At 57.7% G+C, this 18,309-nt stretch overlaps 1 protein-coding gene across 7 annotated transcripts in view; it reads left to right on the top strand.

The window, feature by feature from the left end:
• The window catches only part of SPNS2 (sphingolipid transporter 2), a 37,417-nt gene extending 19,213 nt beyond the window's left edge, over nucleotides 1-18,204 (top strand). For 2 of the 7 annotated variants that reach the window (XM_036341245.1, XM_036341244.1), the window contains 11 exons: nucleotides 5,569-5,705; nucleotides 10,611-10,762; nucleotides 10,982-11,048; nucleotides 12,336-12,478; nucleotides 12,728-12,880; nucleotides 12,999-13,188; nucleotides 13,476-13,541; nucleotides 15,467-15,565; nucleotides 15,651-15,814; nucleotides 16,086-16,277; nucleotides 16,678-18,204. In XM_036341245.1, the coding sequence (XP_036197138.1) occupies nucleotides 5,569-5,705; nucleotides 10,611-10,762; nucleotides 10,982-11,048; nucleotides 12,336-12,478; nucleotides 12,728-12,880; nucleotides 12,999-13,188; nucleotides 13,476-13,541; nucleotides 15,467-15,565; nucleotides 15,651-15,814; nucleotides 16,086-16,277; nucleotides 16,678-17,152 (1,838 nt within the window). In that variant the 3' untranslated portion in view covers nucleotides 17,153-18,204. Of the gene's footprint in view, nucleotides 1-5,568; nucleotides 5,706-10,610; nucleotides 10,763-10,981; nucleotides 11,049-12,335; nucleotides 12,479-12,727; nucleotides 12,881-12,998; nucleotides 13,189-13,475; nucleotides 13,542-15,466; nucleotides 15,566-15,650; nucleotides 15,815-16,085; nucleotides 16,278-16,677 lie in introns of those variants that run through there. The other 5 variants (XR_004972951.1, XR_004972950.1, XM_036341249.1 and 2 more) reach the window with 5 other exon arrangements.
• Nucleotides 18,205-18,309: the final 105 nt, after the last annotated feature.

The following is an 18,309-nucleotide window of genomic DNA, read 5'->3' as shown; positions in this document are numbered from 1 at the left end:
GCCAAGGTGGGGGCTGGAGGCGTGCTCCAAGGCCACAGTGTGGGAGCCAGGGCTCCCCAGCTCAGACCTTGCCCACTCCTGCTCCAGGACCACCTTTTGGGGTCAGACGGGGAGCATGTGCACTGAGGATGGCTCAGCAGCCTGTGGTGGGTCCCGGGGTGTCCTGCCAGGGCACAGAGACCTCAGTGGGGCTGTCCTGAGCTCCTGGGTGCTGGTCCCTCTGTGGGCCCCCAAGGGGAGAAGGCCTTCAGCCAATACCCTGAGCCCCTGGACCGCTGTGGGGTGGACAGATGGTGCCCATGCCCTGCCTTCTGGTGACTCTCAGCCGCAGGAGGAGGGGGCCTGGCCATCCCACTGGAAGCGGGTGAAGTTCAGCCCTGACTCCCCCCAACCCCTGTTCCCCCACCCGCCCCATCCCACCCCCTGACTCCCTGCTGGCTACTCCATTGTCCCAGACCTGTGGGCTCAGCACACGTGAGCTGAGCGTGAGCTGAGCGTGAGCTGAGGGAGGGCTTCCCCACACCGGGCCACAGGATGTCCTCCTGCGGGAGCTGCTGGGAAAGCCATCCCCGGGGAGATGAGGGGTGGGGCAGCCGCGTTGCCCAGAAAGCTCTCCTGAAACAAACAAAGACGGTGGGGTGGGGGTGGGGCACAGGGAAGCTTCTAGCCGGGCTGGTCTCTATTTGCAGCAGAGCTGCCTGCCCCGCTGGCCAGATTGGCCTCTGTGCCCTGCCCGGGACAGGCTCACGCGCCCCTGCCTTTGTCTGTGCCCTTCCTCCTGCCAGCAGCTTCTTTCCTCCTGTTTCTGTCATGATCGATTGTGGTCAGCCCCCTCCACTGGCCTGGGACAGCCCTGAGGGCCAGGAGAGGTCCTCTCTTGTCTGCCTCGGGCAGAGCAGAGGGGAGGGCTGCAAAGATGGGTTGCATCTCCCATTTCCCAGCCGGGGCCACTGGTTTGTGGGGGACTTGCCCAAGATGACACTGACCCTCCTGACCCTGGACTCCCTTGTCCCCAAGGAAAGGCACTGAGGGAAGAGGGAGCCCGGGGTCAGGAGGATCAGATACCATCTTGGGCAAGTCCCCCCATGTATCAGTGGCCTCAACTGTGACAGGGGACAGACATGCTGAAGCTCAGGATGGTGCCTGGTGACCTCAGCAGGCTGGAGTCAGGGTGGGTACAGGGAGTACCTGCTGCAATAGGGGTGCACCTGCAGTCCAGGGTACCTCTGCCCACCCAGGTGAGCAGGCCTAAAGCCGGGGAGTGGGGTGGGGGGTGGGGGGCAGGGGGGAGCCAGCAGCTGCCTCCCTGCTCCGCTGAAGGCAGGCAGGTGGGGATGGACCAGGAGGGTTGGGGTCTGGCCAAGGCCCTGCTCCCTTCCTTCAGCCCCTCTCCACCCACCAGGTGGAGCATGAAGGATGCTGTGGTTCTCTACTGCCCGCTAACTAAAGCCCAAACCTGGTCCTAGTGTTTAGGGCCCATCCTCACTCCACGCCTTATCTCCCGCTGCTTCCTCCACAGCTGTAGCCTGACCCACTTTCTCGCTGTCCCCAACACACTCTGAACTTTCTCTGACCTTGGGAACATCGGTCGGGACCACCCCCCTTCCTAGCCTGACAGTCCGTAGTGTGATTGAGAGCAAGGACTCCGGAGTCAGACAAATTGGGGGTTAAATGCTGGCTCAGCCACACACTAGTTGTGTGATGTCACTCCTTTCAGCCCCTATTGTCCCCTCTGTGCGATGAAGACAATAGTGAGACTCAGATGAGAGAACCTGTGCTTATGTCCAGGGCACATCCTTGGGCCTTGCCTGTAATGAATACCCCGTAAATGATAGCTGAGGTTATTATTAACAAAAGGCATGGTGCCTCCTTCACCGTTATACAGGATCGCTTATAAGATTTGTAGTTTATATTTTAAGTATTATTATCATGGCCAGTTGCTATGCATCCCTCAATGCCCAGCACCGACAGCACCACCTCCAGGAAGCCTCCCTTCATTATCCTGGCAGGAGCTGGCCTTCCTTGCTGGTTCCCTGACATTTTAGCCCTTTACTCTGGGCAACCCACGGATGGGGTCTGCCCCCGGGACCAGACAGGGTGCAGCTCCCACTCTGATTCTTTTTGCTCACTCCCCACCTAGCACAGACAGGCACAGAGGGAACATTCTCCCTCCCCACTGAGGTGTGTAAGTTCTAATGAGACCGACATCTCTTTCCTGTCCGTATCCTGGTTTGATCTCAGAAAGGGCCTGGGAGACAGGCCCAGCAGGAAAAATTATTTTTCTAGAGACGAGGAAATGATTTCTGCCTTGATTAATCTAAACAAGGGCCCAGTGTGGACTGGGCGGGGTGTGGCATGAAGCACCTTACGATCCTTATCTCATCCTCTGCCAAGAGCAACTGGGGAGTCGCTACTTTTATCTTCATTTTGCAGATGAGGAAGTTGGCCTACTGGAAATGACTTAGACCTGCGCCTCAGAGTCATTGTTAGATTTTTGGGAATCGTGTGAGCTGGTTTTTAAATACAACCATTATTAAAATCTAAATTATGTAAACTTACAATTAAACAACTTATTTTAAAAACGAAGGTAATAGCCATGGCCAGGGGTTGGGCGTCGTCCCGTGCACCTAGAGGTTGCATGGGACATTCCCCCGGGTTTTGGGCTCCATCCCTAGTAGGGGGTGTGCAGAAGGCAGCTGATCAATGTTTCTCTCATTGATGTTTCTCTCCTCCCTCTCCCTTCCACTCTTTCTAAAACCAATAAAAACAGCCCTAGCCTGTTTGGCACAGTGGATAGAGCGTCAGCCTGTGGACTAAAGGTTCCTGGGTTTGATTCTGGTCAGGGGCATGTACCTTGATTGCAGGCTCCATCCCCAGCCCTGGTCCAGGTATGTGCGGGAGGCAACCAATTGATTTGTCTCTCTCACATCGATGTTTCTCTCTCTGTCTCTCCCTGTCCCTGCCACTCTCTCTAAAAATTAATGGAAAAATACCCTCGAGTGAGGATTAACACCCTCCAAGATAATAATAAAATAAAATTAATAAAAACATGTTTTAAAAACACACAAATGCCCTAACTGGCTTGGCTCAGTGGATAGAGCGTCGGTCTGAGGACTGAAGGGTCCCAAGTTTGATTCCGGTTAAGGGCATGTACCTTGGTTGCAGGCACATCCCCAGTAGGGGATGTGCAGGAGGCAGCTGATCGATGTTTCTCTCTCATTAATGTTTCTAACTCTCTATCCCTCTCCCTTCCTCTCTGTAAAAAAATCAATAAAATACATTTTTAAAAAAAACAAAAACACAAAGATGTTAAGTACAATTCATCACTTCTTAATTATTTTACTGTGTTTTACTCTTATCTGTGTTCTTAAAGCTACTTCTATTATATCTGCCTGGTAGAAATACTGTATATACCAGCAGTTCTCAACCTGTGGGTCGCGACCCCTTTGGTGGTCGAACGACCCTTTCACAGGGGTCGCCTAAGACCATCCTGCATATCAGATATTTACATGACGATTCATAACAGTAGCAACATTACAGTTATGAAGTAGCAACGGAAATAATTTTATGGTTGGGTCACAACATGAGGAACTGTATTTAAAGGGCCAGCAGGTTGAGAACCGCTGGTATATACAGTGCTGTGTGTGACAGTGGCATCACAATGGTAGCTTGAAATCAGCCAGGGTGGGAGTCTTTACACCGTGGAAATTGGCACACAGTGTACATCCGGAGAGCCAGTTGTCCAGCATTTGTCAGCACACCACTGACTGAGGCACAGAGAGGCTGTGACCTGCTTAGGTCACCCAGCTGGAAAAGAACAGAGTGGACTTAGAACCCAGGCAGTGTGTCCCTCGTGCCCACTTCTGTGCATCTGTATGTTGATTATGTCCAAGGTCCAGTCACACATAGTTGGGATTAACAGGCCCCCCACACACCCCATACATACTGTTCTCACTAGGATAGGAGACCGCCATACCCTCCAGCCAGCCCTCTCTCCCGTAGTTCACCTCCTTCCCTCTTTCCTCCCCTCCCCCTTTCTCTTTACCAGTCCAGCCTCCCTGGGGACTCGGGTCTTGAGAGAGCAGCCCAGCCCATGTGCACATTCAGCCTGGTGTCAGAGGCCAGTCACTGGCCACCTTGTCTGCCCACTCCCAGCCTTTGTCTGGCCATCTGCCCATCAGCTGTGGGACTGACTTCCTGGGGGGGCAAAAGGGGGGCTGCCTTGCCTATTGACCCAGACCTACCTTTGCTTGCTGGCCTCTTTACCCCACCTGGGACCTCCAAGGCCCCTCCCATCGCCGGCAGTGGCATCCCCACGGAGTCCTCTGAGCCGCTGCCCTTGTCTTGCTCTGGAAGAACAAAACCAGGTCAGATCACTGCTCTGCTCACAGCCTCCAGTGTTTTCCTTGCTCACCCCAGACGCCACAGCATCACAATGGGCCGTAAGGCCGCAACCCATCTGGCCTTTCCCCTTTGCCTCTTGTGCCAGCCACTCTGGCCTCTCTGCTGTTCTCAGATGTGCTAAGTACACTCCTGCCCCAGGGCCTTTGTACTGCCATTCTTGCCCCAATATATGCATGATTTGTTTTCCACCTCCTCCAGGTCTGTGTTGAAATGTCAGTTTCTCTGACCCTTCTATTTATTTTATTTTATTTTTTAAAAAATTTTTAATTGATTTCAGAGAGGAAGGGAGAGATAGAAACATCAATGATGAGAGAGAATCATTGATCAGCTGCCTCCTGCATGCCCCACACTGGGGATCGAGCCCAAAACCCAGCTGACGCTTTATCCACTGAGCTATACCAGCTAGGGCTGCCTGTTTTGTTGGATGGATGGACAAGTGAATAAATGAATGAATGAACAAATGAACCACAGTGTTTCCAAATGTCAGGGAAGCCTTGCAGCCGGCTGGGAGGGAGGGTGCTGTGATGTGTCAGGGGAGGGACCTGGCGTTTCGGCCCATTCTGCCCTGACTGGCTGTGACCTTGGGTCGTCCCCTTCCCCTCTTCCCCAAGTCTCACGGGGAAGGCAGTGTGGCCGAGCATCAGGACCGCTGGCTCTGGAGACAGACAGGCGGGATCAAATCCCCACTGGGCTGCTCACTACTGGTGGGGCCCTGGGCAAGTCCCTTCTCCCCGAGCCTGTCTCCCATCTGCGAGGTGGGACGGGCTGGAAGGATCCACAGGAGGCTGTGCGGCGAGGCCTAGCGCAGCTCCTGGCATGTAGAACCTGTTCCACGAGAACACCTGTACTGTTTTAAAAGTACCCAAGGGCTCCCCTCCAGTTGGGTAAGTCGGGGGTCTGCATACAGAGGATGGGGTCGTAGAATCACCTGAACCCAGAGGGCCTTTCCTGCCGCCCCTGGGCCCAGGCCTGGCTGAGGCTGCTTCCCCATCATCATGAGCATTTATCCTTCACACGTGCTTCCCCTCTGGGGCTGCTGCCTCTGCCCTGGCCCAGGCTCAGCTCTGTCTCCTGGGCTCTGGCCTCAAGCTGGCGTGGTGTGGGCAGGTGGGTCCAGGCCCAGGGACCCTGCCCCAGCCCTCACGCTCTCCTCTGCCCGCACAGTGTTCATCTGCAGCTTCATGGTGGCGGCGCCCATCTTCGGCTACCTGGGCGACCGCTTCAACCGGAAGGTGATCCTCAGCTGCGGCATTTTCTTCTGGTCGGCAGTCACGTTCTCCAGCTCCTTCATCTCCCAGCAGGTGAGCCTGGCCGGACGGCCTGTCCCCTCCGCTCCTCCGGTGGGTGCGGTCTGCTGGCCTGTCTTCGTCTAGACTGGGGGTTCCAGCCCCTTTGCTCCAGCTCCAGAGAGTATCCTCCAAGGACAGTGGCATGGGGGGTCTTTGGGGACTTTTAGAAACTGGCCCTGCAAATAGGGCCTTCCCCACACTGGCCGGGACTGAGGGACCCACAGCCCAGCAGCCGGACTCTCTAAGCTGCCTCTGACCTGGGGCGGATGCGAGGGACACGGGGAACTAGGAGTTCCCTAGTCTGGCCTAGGAGTCGGGACCCATTGGTTCTGGTCCTGGCCCCACCATCATCTTCTGTGAGCCACTACTCCTGTCTCGGCCTCCCACAGTTTGATGACCAGCTAACTACTTGGATCAAAGTCTTAGGGAAGCCAGCGTGACTTCAACATGAGGAAGATGTTTCTTACTCGGCTCCCACAGTGCTGGGTTTGAATATATCAATTCTGTTGCCCACTCAGCCTTGTGATCTGGAGAAACTTACTTAACCTCTCTGAGCCTCAGTTTCTTTATCTCTAAAATGGGGATAATACTGCTCAACTTAAAGGGTTATTGTGAGAAATAACTAAGCCAAGGATATCTAGGCCCTGGAACATGGCAGGTGTTCAGCAAATCATTACTTTTACTCTTTCTTCCAAAAAGGAGAGATGTTGCTTTGAAAGGTAGTGAGTTTCCCATCACTAGGGAAGGACAGTCAGCAGAAGGACAGTCACATGATGGTGACAGTAGAGGGAGGTAGAGGGAGAAGGGGAGAATACCAGATCTGTCTCAAGAAGTTTCAGCTTAGAGGACAGAGGAGGAGACCCTGGCCCTGTCCTTGGGAGCACCCAGGCTGGGGGTGGGAAGATGTGACAGAAGGTCCCATGTTTATTTTTTTTATTTTTATTTTTTAAAATATATTTTCTTGATTTTTACAGAGAGGAAGGGAGAGGGATAGAGAGAAACATCGATGAGAGAGAAACATCGATCAGCTGCCTCCTGCACACTCCCTACTGGGGATGTGCCTGCAACCAATGTATATGCCCTTGACCAGAATCAAACCTGGGACCTCTCAGTCCACAGACTGACGCTCTATCCACTGAGCCAAACCGGTTAGGGCAAGGTCCCATGTTTAGAGCCTTCAAGATGTGCAAAGTGCTGAGAGTCGATGTAAGGAGTGCAGTCTCTTAAAATCCATGGTTCAAGGAAGGCTTCCTGGAGGAGGTGGCATTGAGCGGGGCAGGCAGGACAGGGAGATGAGGCCTTTTGGTGGAGATAGCATGGGCAGATGGAGCAAACCCATGGGTGCGGATGGTGGGGTGTGTTCAGAAATGGAGGAAAAGAGTGTTTTGGCTGGAAAGGAAGGCAGGGAACAAGTCAAGGAGAGCTTCAGAGGCCAGGCGGGAGGGCCTGGGCTTGCTCCTGAGGGCAGTGCAGAGCCCTGGAAGAGTGTGAAGAAGGACATGGTGAGTCAGAGTTACATCGATCGAGGGGAGGTTGGGAGCCAGGCCAGAGGGAATCAAATCAGCAGGTTTGGGGATACAACTTTGCTTCTTGGGCCGCTTCAGAGGAAGGTCAGGCTCAGGAAAGCTCTGAGCCGTAGTGTCAACCTGACACCCACAGTAAACAATGGGGCCTGGACCAGAAGCCGCTAGGGCCTCGCTGGGCTTGCCCTGCCTGGCCAGGCCCCTGGTCTTCTGATCTTTGGTGCTATTTCTGGGACTGACCAGTGAGTCCAGGACCAGGATGCCAGGGCTGAGCCCCTCCAGGTGTGTAGAGGAGAGAGGGTCGGGGAGAGATGAGCAGAGGCAGAGAGAGAAGCAGACAGATCACCCCAATTACTCTGTAAACTCACTGCAAGCACAGTCTGAGTCCCACAGGATTCTGAAGTTAATTTGGCAGAGAAAACGCCTAGGAACAGCCAAGGACATGGTGAAAAATAACAGCGAAAGGGGACTTGCCCTGTCAGTTAATCCAACACAGCTATTCTACCTGGAACAGCAGAGGGACAGACGAAGCCATCCGGAGACACAGTCCTCCTTCCTGTGGGAATTGGGTGTAGCATGAAAGTTGCATCTCAGGGTTTTGGGAGAACTGACTGTCCATCTGGACGAAACATAAAGTTTAGCCGGTATTTCGAACCACACGTCAAAATAAATTCCGGATAAGTCAGAGTAAAGTAAAAAGCAAACTATAACCGTGTAGAACTATGAATCAACAAGCACAAGACAGATAACCCAGTGGGAAAATGGGCAAAGGATAGCGACAGACAATTGCGGGAGAAGATACCCAATAGGCATTGACAGTAGGAAGAGACTAGACCAGGGGTGGGCAAACTTTTTGACTCGAGGGCCACAATGGGTTCTTAAACTGGACCGGAGGGCCGGAACAAAAGCATGGATGGAGTGATTGTGTGAACTAATATAAATTCAAAGTAAACATCATTACATAAAAGGGTACGGTCTTTTTTTTTTTTTTAGTTTTATTCATTTCAAAGGGGCCGGAGGATCCGGCCTGCTGGCCGTAGTTTGCCCACAGCTGGACTATACTCCTCTCAAGTAATCAGGGAGATGCAAATTAAAACAACAATGAGATAGCATTTCACACCCATCAGATTGGCAACAATTAGAAAGGCTGGCAATACTAAGTGTTATTCAAGCTGCTGGTGGGAGTGTAAATGGATAGACTCTTTGGAGAGCAACAGGGTTTTGCAAAATTCTAGCTGTGTAAATCCCACAGCCCAGCCTTTTACTTTGAGGTCTATGCCCAAGCCAGAAACTCCAACTTGGGGACACAAGTGCATGTGAGGATGTTTGCTGTATCTTAAAATAGAACAAAAGGGAGACTAACTAAAGAACCATGACTGGGGGAAGCCCAGATAAAATGGGGTGCCTTCATCTTATGAGACTTTTTCTTTGTTAATACTCATCTCAGGATATTTTTTTCATTGATTTTTAGAGAGAGTAGAAGGGAGGAGGAAGGGGGAGGGAGGGAGGGAGGGAGGGAGGGAGAGAGAGAGAGAGAGAAACGTCGATGTGAGAGAGACACATCATTTGGTTGCCTCCCGAACGCACCCGGACTGGGGCCAGGTATTGAACTTGCAACCCAGGCACCTGCCCTTGACTGGAATTGAACTTGAGACCCTCCGATGCGTGGGCCGGTGCTGTAACCACTGAGCCACGGCAGCCAGGGCATCTTATGAGACTCCTAATCACAAAAGAAGGAACTAGATCTATATTAAAAGATAAGAATGAGGGAAAGAGCAAGTTGTGGGACAAGATTCATGGAATGGTTCCTTTTATGGTCATTTTTTTTCAAAGCACATGGGACACTCAATGCTGTTTGTTCATTGGTACGTGGGTGTGCAAGTAACAAGTGCACAGAGCAGTGGTCTGGGGGGAGGGGCGCGGGGGAGTGGAGATCAACAGGATCCCTGGTCAGACAGGGCTGGCTTGCCTGCTCCTGTACTGAGGAGAATGGCTGAGGACACCCTTACCAGTTGCGGTCCCTCTACAACAGAGGTCCTCAAACTACGGCCCGCGGGCCACATGCAAATACAAATATTGTATTTGTTCCCGTTTTGTTTTTTTACTTCAAAATAAGATGTGTGCAGTGTGCATAGGAATTTGTTCATAGTTTTTTTTTTAAACTATAGTCTGGCCCTCCAACGGTCTGAGGGACAGTGAACTGGCCCCCTGTTTAAAAAGTTTGAGGACCCCTGCTCTACAATAACATACCAGAGAACACTTCTCTCATTTGGGGATGGAACAGGCCTTCCTGAACGAGATGTGAAATCCGAGCCATTAGGGAGAAATGAGCAGACCGGACATTCTCAAATTAAACACCGCGAAGTGAAGCTTCTGCCTGGAGGAGCTCCATACACGAAGTGGAGAGGAAGATGACGGAGACTATTTGTGACATACGTAATAAAGGGTCATTACCCAGGATGTCCAGCAAGCTAACAGAAGTCAAGGCAAGAAAGACAGTCCAACAAAAAATAGGCAAGGGCTGTGGGCAGATGGCCCCCAGGAAAAGAAGCAGAAGTAAGGAACCAGGAAAGGACTCGGGGATGGAGAGAGCGACGAGCTACAGAAATGAGAGGCGCAGTGATGGCTGAGCAGGACCAGTGACTCAGAGAAAGGACCGGGAAAGAGCTGGGCAGATGGAGAGAGGGAAGCAGAGCCCGGAGGAGGGCTGGATGTGGGCGATGCTGGCCGGATGGGTGGTCAGGGTGGGGCCGGGGAAAGATGACCAGCTGGGTTCTCAGGCCCTGGGCAGCTGGGGACAGAGAGGACCGGTCCACATCAAAGGGGTCGTATCGTACACTGGCAGCGGGCACAGCCCCACCCTTCCCAGATCAGCGGGGCTGAGCTCTTTGATGTGTGTGTCCAGGGAGCATCGAGCACTGGGCTGCCCTGCCCACTCCCCACTCACACTTGCTCCTCAGTGCTGCCAGGGCCAGCCCGGCCGCCCTGCCCAGGGGTGGGACATAGAGGGGGGTGACTCAGGCTCCCAAGGCGGGGCCAGAACACAGGGAGGAAGTCTCCCAATTGGGGTGGTGGGGAAGACACAGGCTTGTGTCCACGGTGCTTACGAGGACAGAGGGGGCCTGTCTGGGCCAGAACTACAACAGTCAACGTGGGAGAGTCAAGTCCCATCTCAGCACTGGGCCAACCAGGCCCTGTCAGACCCACTCTCTGGAGGGGGAAACTGAGGCCCAGAGTGGCCTAAGGGTGCCGTTGTTGCTGGGGCAGGGGTTGGGCTCCAACCTCTCCCCTAGCCCCCGGGCCCTGCAGGGGTGTGGGGCAGAGTGGGGGCGGAGGATGAGCAGGCGGAGGAGCAGGACGGTCCCAGCATTCTCCGCCCCTCCCTCCCCCACAGCACTTCTGGCTGCTGGTGGTGTCCCGGGGGCTGGTGGGCATCGGGGAGGCCAGCTACTCCACCATCGCGCCCACCATCATCGGCGACCTCTTCACCAAGAACACGCGCACGCTCATGCTGTCCGTCTTCTACTTTGCCATCCCGCTGGGCAGGTGAGGGTTGGCGAGGTCCCCTCCAGCTCTGACCACGCCTCTCCCTGAGGTTTGGTCCTCGGTGACCTGAACATGCCGGGGGGCAGCCTTGGTCTTGGGGCAATGCTGGCCCTGCTCTCCAGGCGGCTGGCCGGGCGGGTGGGCAGGGGTCCTGCCTCGTGGACGGTGAGCATCTCCCGCCCCCACCTGTCCTGCTGACTGTGCCTGTCTTCTCTGCAGCGGCCTGGGCTACATCACTGGCTCCAGCGTGAAGCAGGCAGCCGGAGACTGGCACTGGGCCTTGCGGGTAAGGACACCCCCAGACCAGCTTGTGCCCAGGGTCACCCAGAGATCCAGGGACAGACCCCGGGCTAGGATGCAGGCCTGGGCTTCCAGGCTTCCCGCCCCGCAGGCCTGCACTCTGTTGGGGACTCCAGGTGTGAGCAGAGCCCAAGCCAGGCCCCTCACCCTCAGCGGCCCCAGGCTGAGGGGCGAACTCTCCCAGCAGGTCAGGAAATTCCAGATCCACGATGGCGCTTCCTGCTGTGAGCGCTGGCTCTGTGCTAGGGCGAGGCTGAGACAAGACCTCTTGGGGGCCTGCAGCCACTTCCTGTCCCCGGAAACAGAGATCCCCAGTCTCGCAGAGGAGAGGAAGCTAAGACAAAGTGTTTTTTCCTCAAAAGCAGGAAGGAAGCAGCCTCCGTGGAATTCCTTAATGGGAGTGGGAGCGCATGGGGGGTGGGAGCAGGTTTCCCGGTTCTCACGAGCTGGCGGAGGAGCCGGCACCGTGGAATCCAGGCTGCCGAATGGCCCCCCATGTGGAGAGAGGCTGGGGCCTGGAGCTTCTGTTCTCACACGGGGCAGGACCCAGGGAAGACCCCAAGGGGGCCCTGAGCCTCTGTTCTGGGGTCACATGGGCTCCTCCCACACGATAACCTACCTGGTCTATGTGCTGGATGCTTCATGCCCAGCCAGTCCCTTCCCAGAGGCCCGCAGGGCGAGGACCTGCCTGGGAAACTCTCCCAGACCCAGGGGTTCGGGCAGGGCTGGTGTCTGGCTCCCTGTCCACAGGCACTCTCTCCTCTCCCACTCATCATCCCACACGCCTGTCCATTCCCTACCTGTCTTCCTTCTTTCCATCCCTCCATTACCCATCCAGCCATCTAGCCATCTTCCTGCTTTTCCATGTGTCCATGCACCCACCCAGTGATTCATCGTCCCATCGTCCATCTTCCTGTCTGTTAATTCACTCATTCATCCATTCTTCCTTCCATCTGTCTGTCCACATATCCAGCCATCTATCCTCCCTCCTCTATCCATCTGACCACCCATCCCTCCCTTCTTCCTTCGGTCCCCCCTCCCATCCCGCCCCTGCTCTGGACACTGCAGATTGAGCCCCCAAGCCCTTTTTGCTGACCTCATTCCCAGCGGCTCTGCTCAGCTGCCCAATCCGGAAGGCTTAGCAGATGCCAGCCCAGAGGAACCTGGAGCCCAGAGCCCAGAGTGTGACTTGCCTGCGCTCCCCTTCCTGGTGCAGCAGAGACAATGCTGGCTTGGCCCTGGCGTCCTAACCTGGTGCTCCCTGTGCCATCAGGTGTCCCCTATCGCGGGCATGATCACAGGAACGCTCATCCTCGTCCTGGTCCCAGCCACGAAGAGAGGCCATGCCGACCAGCTCGGGGGGCAGCTCAAGGCCCGGACCTCATGGCTCCGAGACATGAAGGCCCTGATCCGCAAGTGAGTCCTGCTGGGGGTGTCTGGTGAGAAGAGGGGGGCCCACCTAGCACCCGCGGCCAGACTCCCTGCTGTCTCCGCTGCCGGCAGTGCTGGGAGTGACATGTGGCCACGTGTTGATTACTCTGCTGCCATAGCCCTCCCGCCCGGAGCCCGCGAGGGGAGACAGCAGAGCCTTCCAACCCCGGGGGGAGTGGGGAGCGAAGGCTGCCTCCGGGCCCCACTCAGTGTCGCTGCCCGGCCTCTCCCCAGCCGCAGCTACGTCTTCTCCTCCCTGGCCACGTCGGCCGTGTCCTTCGCCACAGGGGCCCTGGGCATGTGGATCCCGCTGTACCTGTACCGCGCCCAAGTCGTGCAGAAGACGGCAGAGGCGTGCAGCAGCCCGCCCTGTGGGGCCAAGGACAGGTGGGGCCAGGCTCAGGTGGGGGAGGTGGGCGGTGAGGGATGCTGGACAGAGGTGCCGGCCCGGTGCCCCAGCATTGGCCTTCCTCTCAACCCATCCCCCACCTCCTCTGTCCCACAGCCTCATCTTTGGGGCCATCACCTGCTTTACGGGCTTTCTGGGTGTGGTCACGGGGGCAGGAGCCACTCGCTGGTGCCGCCTGCGGACCCAGCGAGCCGACCCGCTGGTGTGTGCTGTGGGCATGCTGGGCTCTGCCATCTTCATCTGCCTCATCTTCGTGGCCGCCAAGAGCAGCATCGTGGGGGCCTATGTGAGTGCAGTGGGGGGCTCAGGGGTGGTGGGGAGCAGCCTGGCAGGAGAAGCAGTGTGATTTATGGGGAGGCTCCTATGTGCCTGCCCCTGTTCTGTCCAGGGCTCGGCTGTGGTCATCTTGATAAGCCACACAATCCTCACGAGCCTGACTGCCGGGAGCTGCAGGCTAGGGAAGGCTGGGAGGCTTTGGGGTTCCCTGCCTGCAGCCAGGGTGCAGGGAGCAAGCTGAGGCCACGGGTGTGTGTGTGGGGCTTCCTGACGGTTGTTCTGGTCTCTCCTGGGCAGATCTGCATCTTTGTCGGGGAGACGCTGCTGTTTTCTAACTGGGCCATCACCGCAGACATCCTCATGGTGAGGCAGGCTGAGGTCGCCTCTGCTGACCAGGCCTCTTGACTGTCCGGGCAGCTGGGGAGGGCGAAGGAAGGGGAGGAAGAGCTGCAGGACTTGGTGGTGGTGGTGGTGTGTGTGTGTGTGTGTGTGTGTGTGTGTGTGTGTGTGGTGGGGGAGGCAGGCTGGGAAGGTGAGCCTGGAGGCAGGGAGGTGATCAGAGATGTTGGGGTCTGCATGGAGCAGGGCCTGAAATTGGAGTGTTGAGCAAGCAGGATGGATGTGGAGACTGGTTAGGGAGGGGATGTCTGGAGGCTCAGGTCTGGCCGGGAGGCTGGCAGTGCCAGGCTGGCACCGAGGGGTTGCCGCCTGCCAGCGCTCCTCCCCCAGGGTCTGAGCTTCCATCGACCCAGCTCAGCCTGGGTCCCAGGCGTGCCTGCCTGAGTGCCCGCGGCTGGGCTGTGGCCAGGCGGACAGAGGCCGTCTTCACAGGGCCAACAATGGGCTCCAGACCAGCCGGCCGGGGACAAAGGGCTGTCTGAGCGCAGGGGGCGGGGGTTTGTGTCCCTGGGCGAGGTTGGGTGCGGCCCGGGAGGGGCTGTGGTCCTGGTCAGTGGCAGCAGTCTGAGGGTGGCGAGGGTTGGGGATGGGGTGACACCTGGTCCTATGCCCTGGACTCCAGGTCAGTGTCAGGAGAGAACTGGGAGAAGGGTGCAGAGCCCAGCAGGGTGGGGGTGGGGTGGGAAGAGTGTCTGGGAGCTTCAGGGACAGGCCCTGGGGCAGAAGGCTGAGGGCTCCTCTGGGCCGATCCTGGGGCACTCAGGGTTTGGTGCCACTGTAGGGGGCAGCCCAGGGGATCAGAGGTGGCCGGGCACTGGGCTCCTACCAGCCCTTCTCCAGGAAGGCTGTTCTGCCCACCAGTTTCCTGCATCTCTGCCTCCCCGAGCCGTCTCTCTCTCACCCACACCAGGGACTGGGCTAGGGGGTACAGGGGGGTCTGACTCAACTGTGCCTAGGCATGGAGCCAGGCAGGGTGGCAGGGGTTGTGGGGGTGTCACTGCACATGCCTGGAGTGGAGGGAGGAGGAATCTGTCTGAATCAAGTGTGCTTGGTGCTGGCAGGAGGCCCTCCCTGCCTCTGCCCCCAGGGGCAGCCCCAGCTGCTGACAGGGTTTGGGTCCCAGGGAAATCGTGTCCCATTTTATTTAGTGTCACAGCCACGTGACGATTGTTGGAAATGGGGCCACACAGTCCCATCGGGTCCAGGTCTCCTCCCTGCCCCCTGTAGTGGGGTCCCCAGGGGGCACTGGCTGCTCCCACAGACTGTCCAAGGGCAGGCACTCTGCCTGGAAGAGGAGCTTGAGCTCGGGGCAGGGGGCTGCTGCCTGCCCATGCTCCTCCCCTGGCCTTGGCCCTCACAGCACGGGGCTGTGACTGGTGGTGAGGGCCTGCTTGGTCTGACAGGGTTCCCAGCCCAGCAGCTCCAGGCACTTGGTACTTAGGGTGCCCAGGGGTCAAAGTGCAGGCTCTTCCAGGTAGGGCCCTTTTCCCCTCCCTCGAGGGCCAACCTAGGCCTTGCCAGGTCCTCGGGGAGGGGAACCCTGGTGGGTCTGTAGCTGGGGGAGGTGAGGGCAGGAGGCTGAGGAGTCAGGGGCTGGGCCCAGCGTTGCCTGACCCTTGTGCAACCTGTGTCCCTCTGGGCCTCAGTTTCCCTGACCACTGCAGCTGGCTCTCCAAGAGCCCAGTGCAGAATCCAAGGCGGCCGGTCTGTGAGCTGGGGATGAGCAGAGGGCCCTGGGGCGGAGGTGGGAGAGGGGGGAAGGAGAAGGGCTGAGGGGGGTGAGGTGCTAAGACACCAGGCAGAAGGGATCTTCAGAAGTGTCCTGACCCCAGGGATGAGGCCAGGGGGTGGCCTGGCTCCCTGGCCTCTGACTGCCACCTCCTCCACAGTACGTGGTCATCCCCACCAGACGGGCCACCGCCGTGGCCCTGCAGAGCTTCACCTCTCACCTGCTGGGGGATGCTGGCAGCCCCTACCTCATCGGCTTTGTGAGTGCCTGGGGTGGGCGCGGCCGTGGTGGGTGACGGGCTGCAGGAGCTGGCCTGCCTTGACACGCACCCACGCTCCTCGCAGATCTCCGACCTGATCCGCCAGAGCACCAAGGACTCCCCGCTCTGGGAGTTCCTGAGCCTGGGCTACGCCCTCATGCTCTGCCCCTTCGTCGTGGTCCTGGGTGGCATGTTCTTCCTAGCCACTGCCCTCTTCTTCCTCAGTGACCGTGCCAAGGCCGAGCAGCAGTGAGTGGGTGTGGGTGGGCCGGCTGCCTCCGCTGCCACAGCCCTGCCTGGGTGGGAGGGGGGTGGGTCGCCTGGCCCCTGGGGTCCTGCCTCCCTGACCTCTTGATAGAGCTGTGGGAGCCCGTGGTGAACCCGCTGTGCCTGTGGTTTGAGGCTTGGGTTTTTCTTGGAGCTAACGGTTTTCAGAGCTGGGACCCCTCTCCTTCCTTTTTCTCTCATTTTCTGACTTTCTCCTCTTTACTCTTCTCTCTCTTTCCTCTCCCCACCCCTGGGCTCTCCCACCTCCCCCTGGGGCTGACGAGGTCCCTGCCCAGCACGTCCGGTCAACTGGCCCCCGTGACTCGATGCGCCAGAGCAGTGCCCGGGCCCGGCCCCCGCTGATGTGCCACCTTGACCCCTGCCCGTCTCTCCCCCAGGGCGAACGAGCTGGTGATGCCACCCGCATCCATGAAGGTCTGAGGCGGTGAGTGCAGGCCAGGGAGGCTGAGGGCGCACTCAGGGCACTTCCTCCTGAGGACCGGGGGAGGGGTGCAGGCTCCCTCTTCCAGTAAATCAGCCCCTTCCTTCCTCAGAAGGGCTAAGGGCATAGGTCAGGGCCACGACTCCCTGCTGTCATCCTAATTTCCTAGAAGTGCCAGGGCCTGACTACTTTGACCTTCCTCTGGACCTGGCCCCTGGGGGCAGCACTTCCTAGTAGGGCAAGACCCAAGGTCACCACCCCATACCCTGGCCCCCACAGACCCACACCCCTTTCATGCCCCCAGAGCCCAGAGGAAGTCACTTCTCCAAACAGCAAGGGAAAGGAAGCTTTAAAAATGCCTCCCAAAGCCCCACCTCTGACCTCTGACCCCCCTTCCCTCTAGGTGCCTCTGGAACTATGAAGAATGCTCGCTCCCACCTAGTCTGGGAAGTGTCCTTCGGCATCCCAGTCCTGCTGGGCTGCCCAGCTTCCCACTGGACCCACAGCTGGACGCCCAGCTCTGGTCTGGGACAGCTGAGTGGCCGTGGCTCCACGAGGCCACGTCCTCAACTAACCTGGAAGGCTGTGTGTGCTGGGGCCGCGTGGTCAGACAGACCCCCAGCCCTGGGCTTGGCCCGCAGGGCCGCTGGGACCCAGGGAGAAGACAGCCCCCAGTGAGTGTGTGGAGAGAGCCTGGCCTGTCACCAGCTTATATGATCCTGGGCCAGGCCCTGACCTCCGCAGACCGCGGGGCCAGGGAGTCAGACTTTGCAGTGCAGCTGGCCAGGCAAGGCACCACCGGCAGCTCTGAAGACCCAGCAGCTCCCGGACTGCGCAGAGAGGTCGTCCCGGCCTCGGGGTGGCCCTTCAGGCTCTGAGGCTCCCTGGTGTGGGGACCGTAGCCTTTCGGCTGGGCCTCTGGACTCAACCTGGCAGAGCTGGGCAGCTGTCGCTGAGAACTTCCTAGCCTGGCGGTCACCCTAGAGAGCACTTGTCTTGGTGGCTTTGTCTGGGCATAGCCTGGGTCCCTCAGGTGGGGACCACCCCAACAAGGAGCTGGCATCACCAGGGGTGAAGGCCCTGGTGCTTGCTACAAGCCACCTGTGCCCCAGGCCTGAGATCATTAGGGGTGCCCACCATACAGGGCTCCTTGAAGCCCCTGAAAAACCTGTTCATCTCCTGAACCCCCCACAGGAGCCAGACCACTCCTGCAGGGCCCTGGGGGATCCTTCCCAGAATCCCTGGGGCAGTGGCCAGGGCTCTGACAGCCAGAGGAAGCAGCCTTCCACTCAGCTTCCTGACCCAGGGAGTAGCCTGGTGGAGGCTGACATCCCAGAACCATCTCCATCAACATCAGCTGCCGCTGCTCATGCGCGTTTCCACAGCCCACTACTGCCCCCAGCCGCTGGCCACCCCTGTGGTCCTGTCTGCATATACCACCCCACCCTCATAGCCACATGCAGGGTGCAGCTGCCAAATGTCACCTGAGTCCTGGTCCCCAGCGTGCAGCTTCTCATGTCTGCTCTGCTCCACTCCTTCCCTGCACACGTGCTGGGCCTAGTGGCCAGGAGCCCCTCTGAGCCAGCCTAGACAATGCTCGCTGCCCTGTAGTTACTGGCCGGTGTGGCTTCAGTGGTGTGGAAGCTACTGGAAACCCCACTCCCTGCCATGCTCTGGGGCACCCTGGGGGCCTAGCGAGGGGGTGGGATCCCTAAAGACCAGCCTGGCCTCCACCCTGACCCCAGCCTCAACTGGGGCCCCAGCAATGTTTTCTTGTTGTACAAGAACCAGGTCCAAGTGTTGCCTCCTCTTCCTTCCGGAAGCCAAACTGCTCCTTTATTTTTTAGAGCTGCTGATCGTGAATCTCAGAGTCTTAAGAGAAGCCAAATATATTCCTCTTGTAAATGAAGAAATAAACCTATTTAAATCATGCTCTGGTGGCTCTTGCAGGAAAGCAGCGTGGGGGGAGGGCACAAGGAATGGTCACACCTGTGCTCAGCCAGCCTGTGGCCAGGCCTGCACTGGTGGGGGGTCT

This window comes from Myotis myotis, unplaced genomic scaffold (assembly GCF_014108235.1).
Source record: "Myotis myotis isolate mMyoMyo1 unplaced genomic scaffold, mMyoMyo1.p scaffold_m19_p_17, whole genome shotgun sequence".
Classification (NCBI taxonomy): Eukaryota; Metazoa; Chordata; class Mammalia; order Chiroptera; family Vespertilionidae; genus Myotis; species Myotis myotis.
This window is presented reverse-complemented; position numbering and strand designations above follow the sequence as displayed.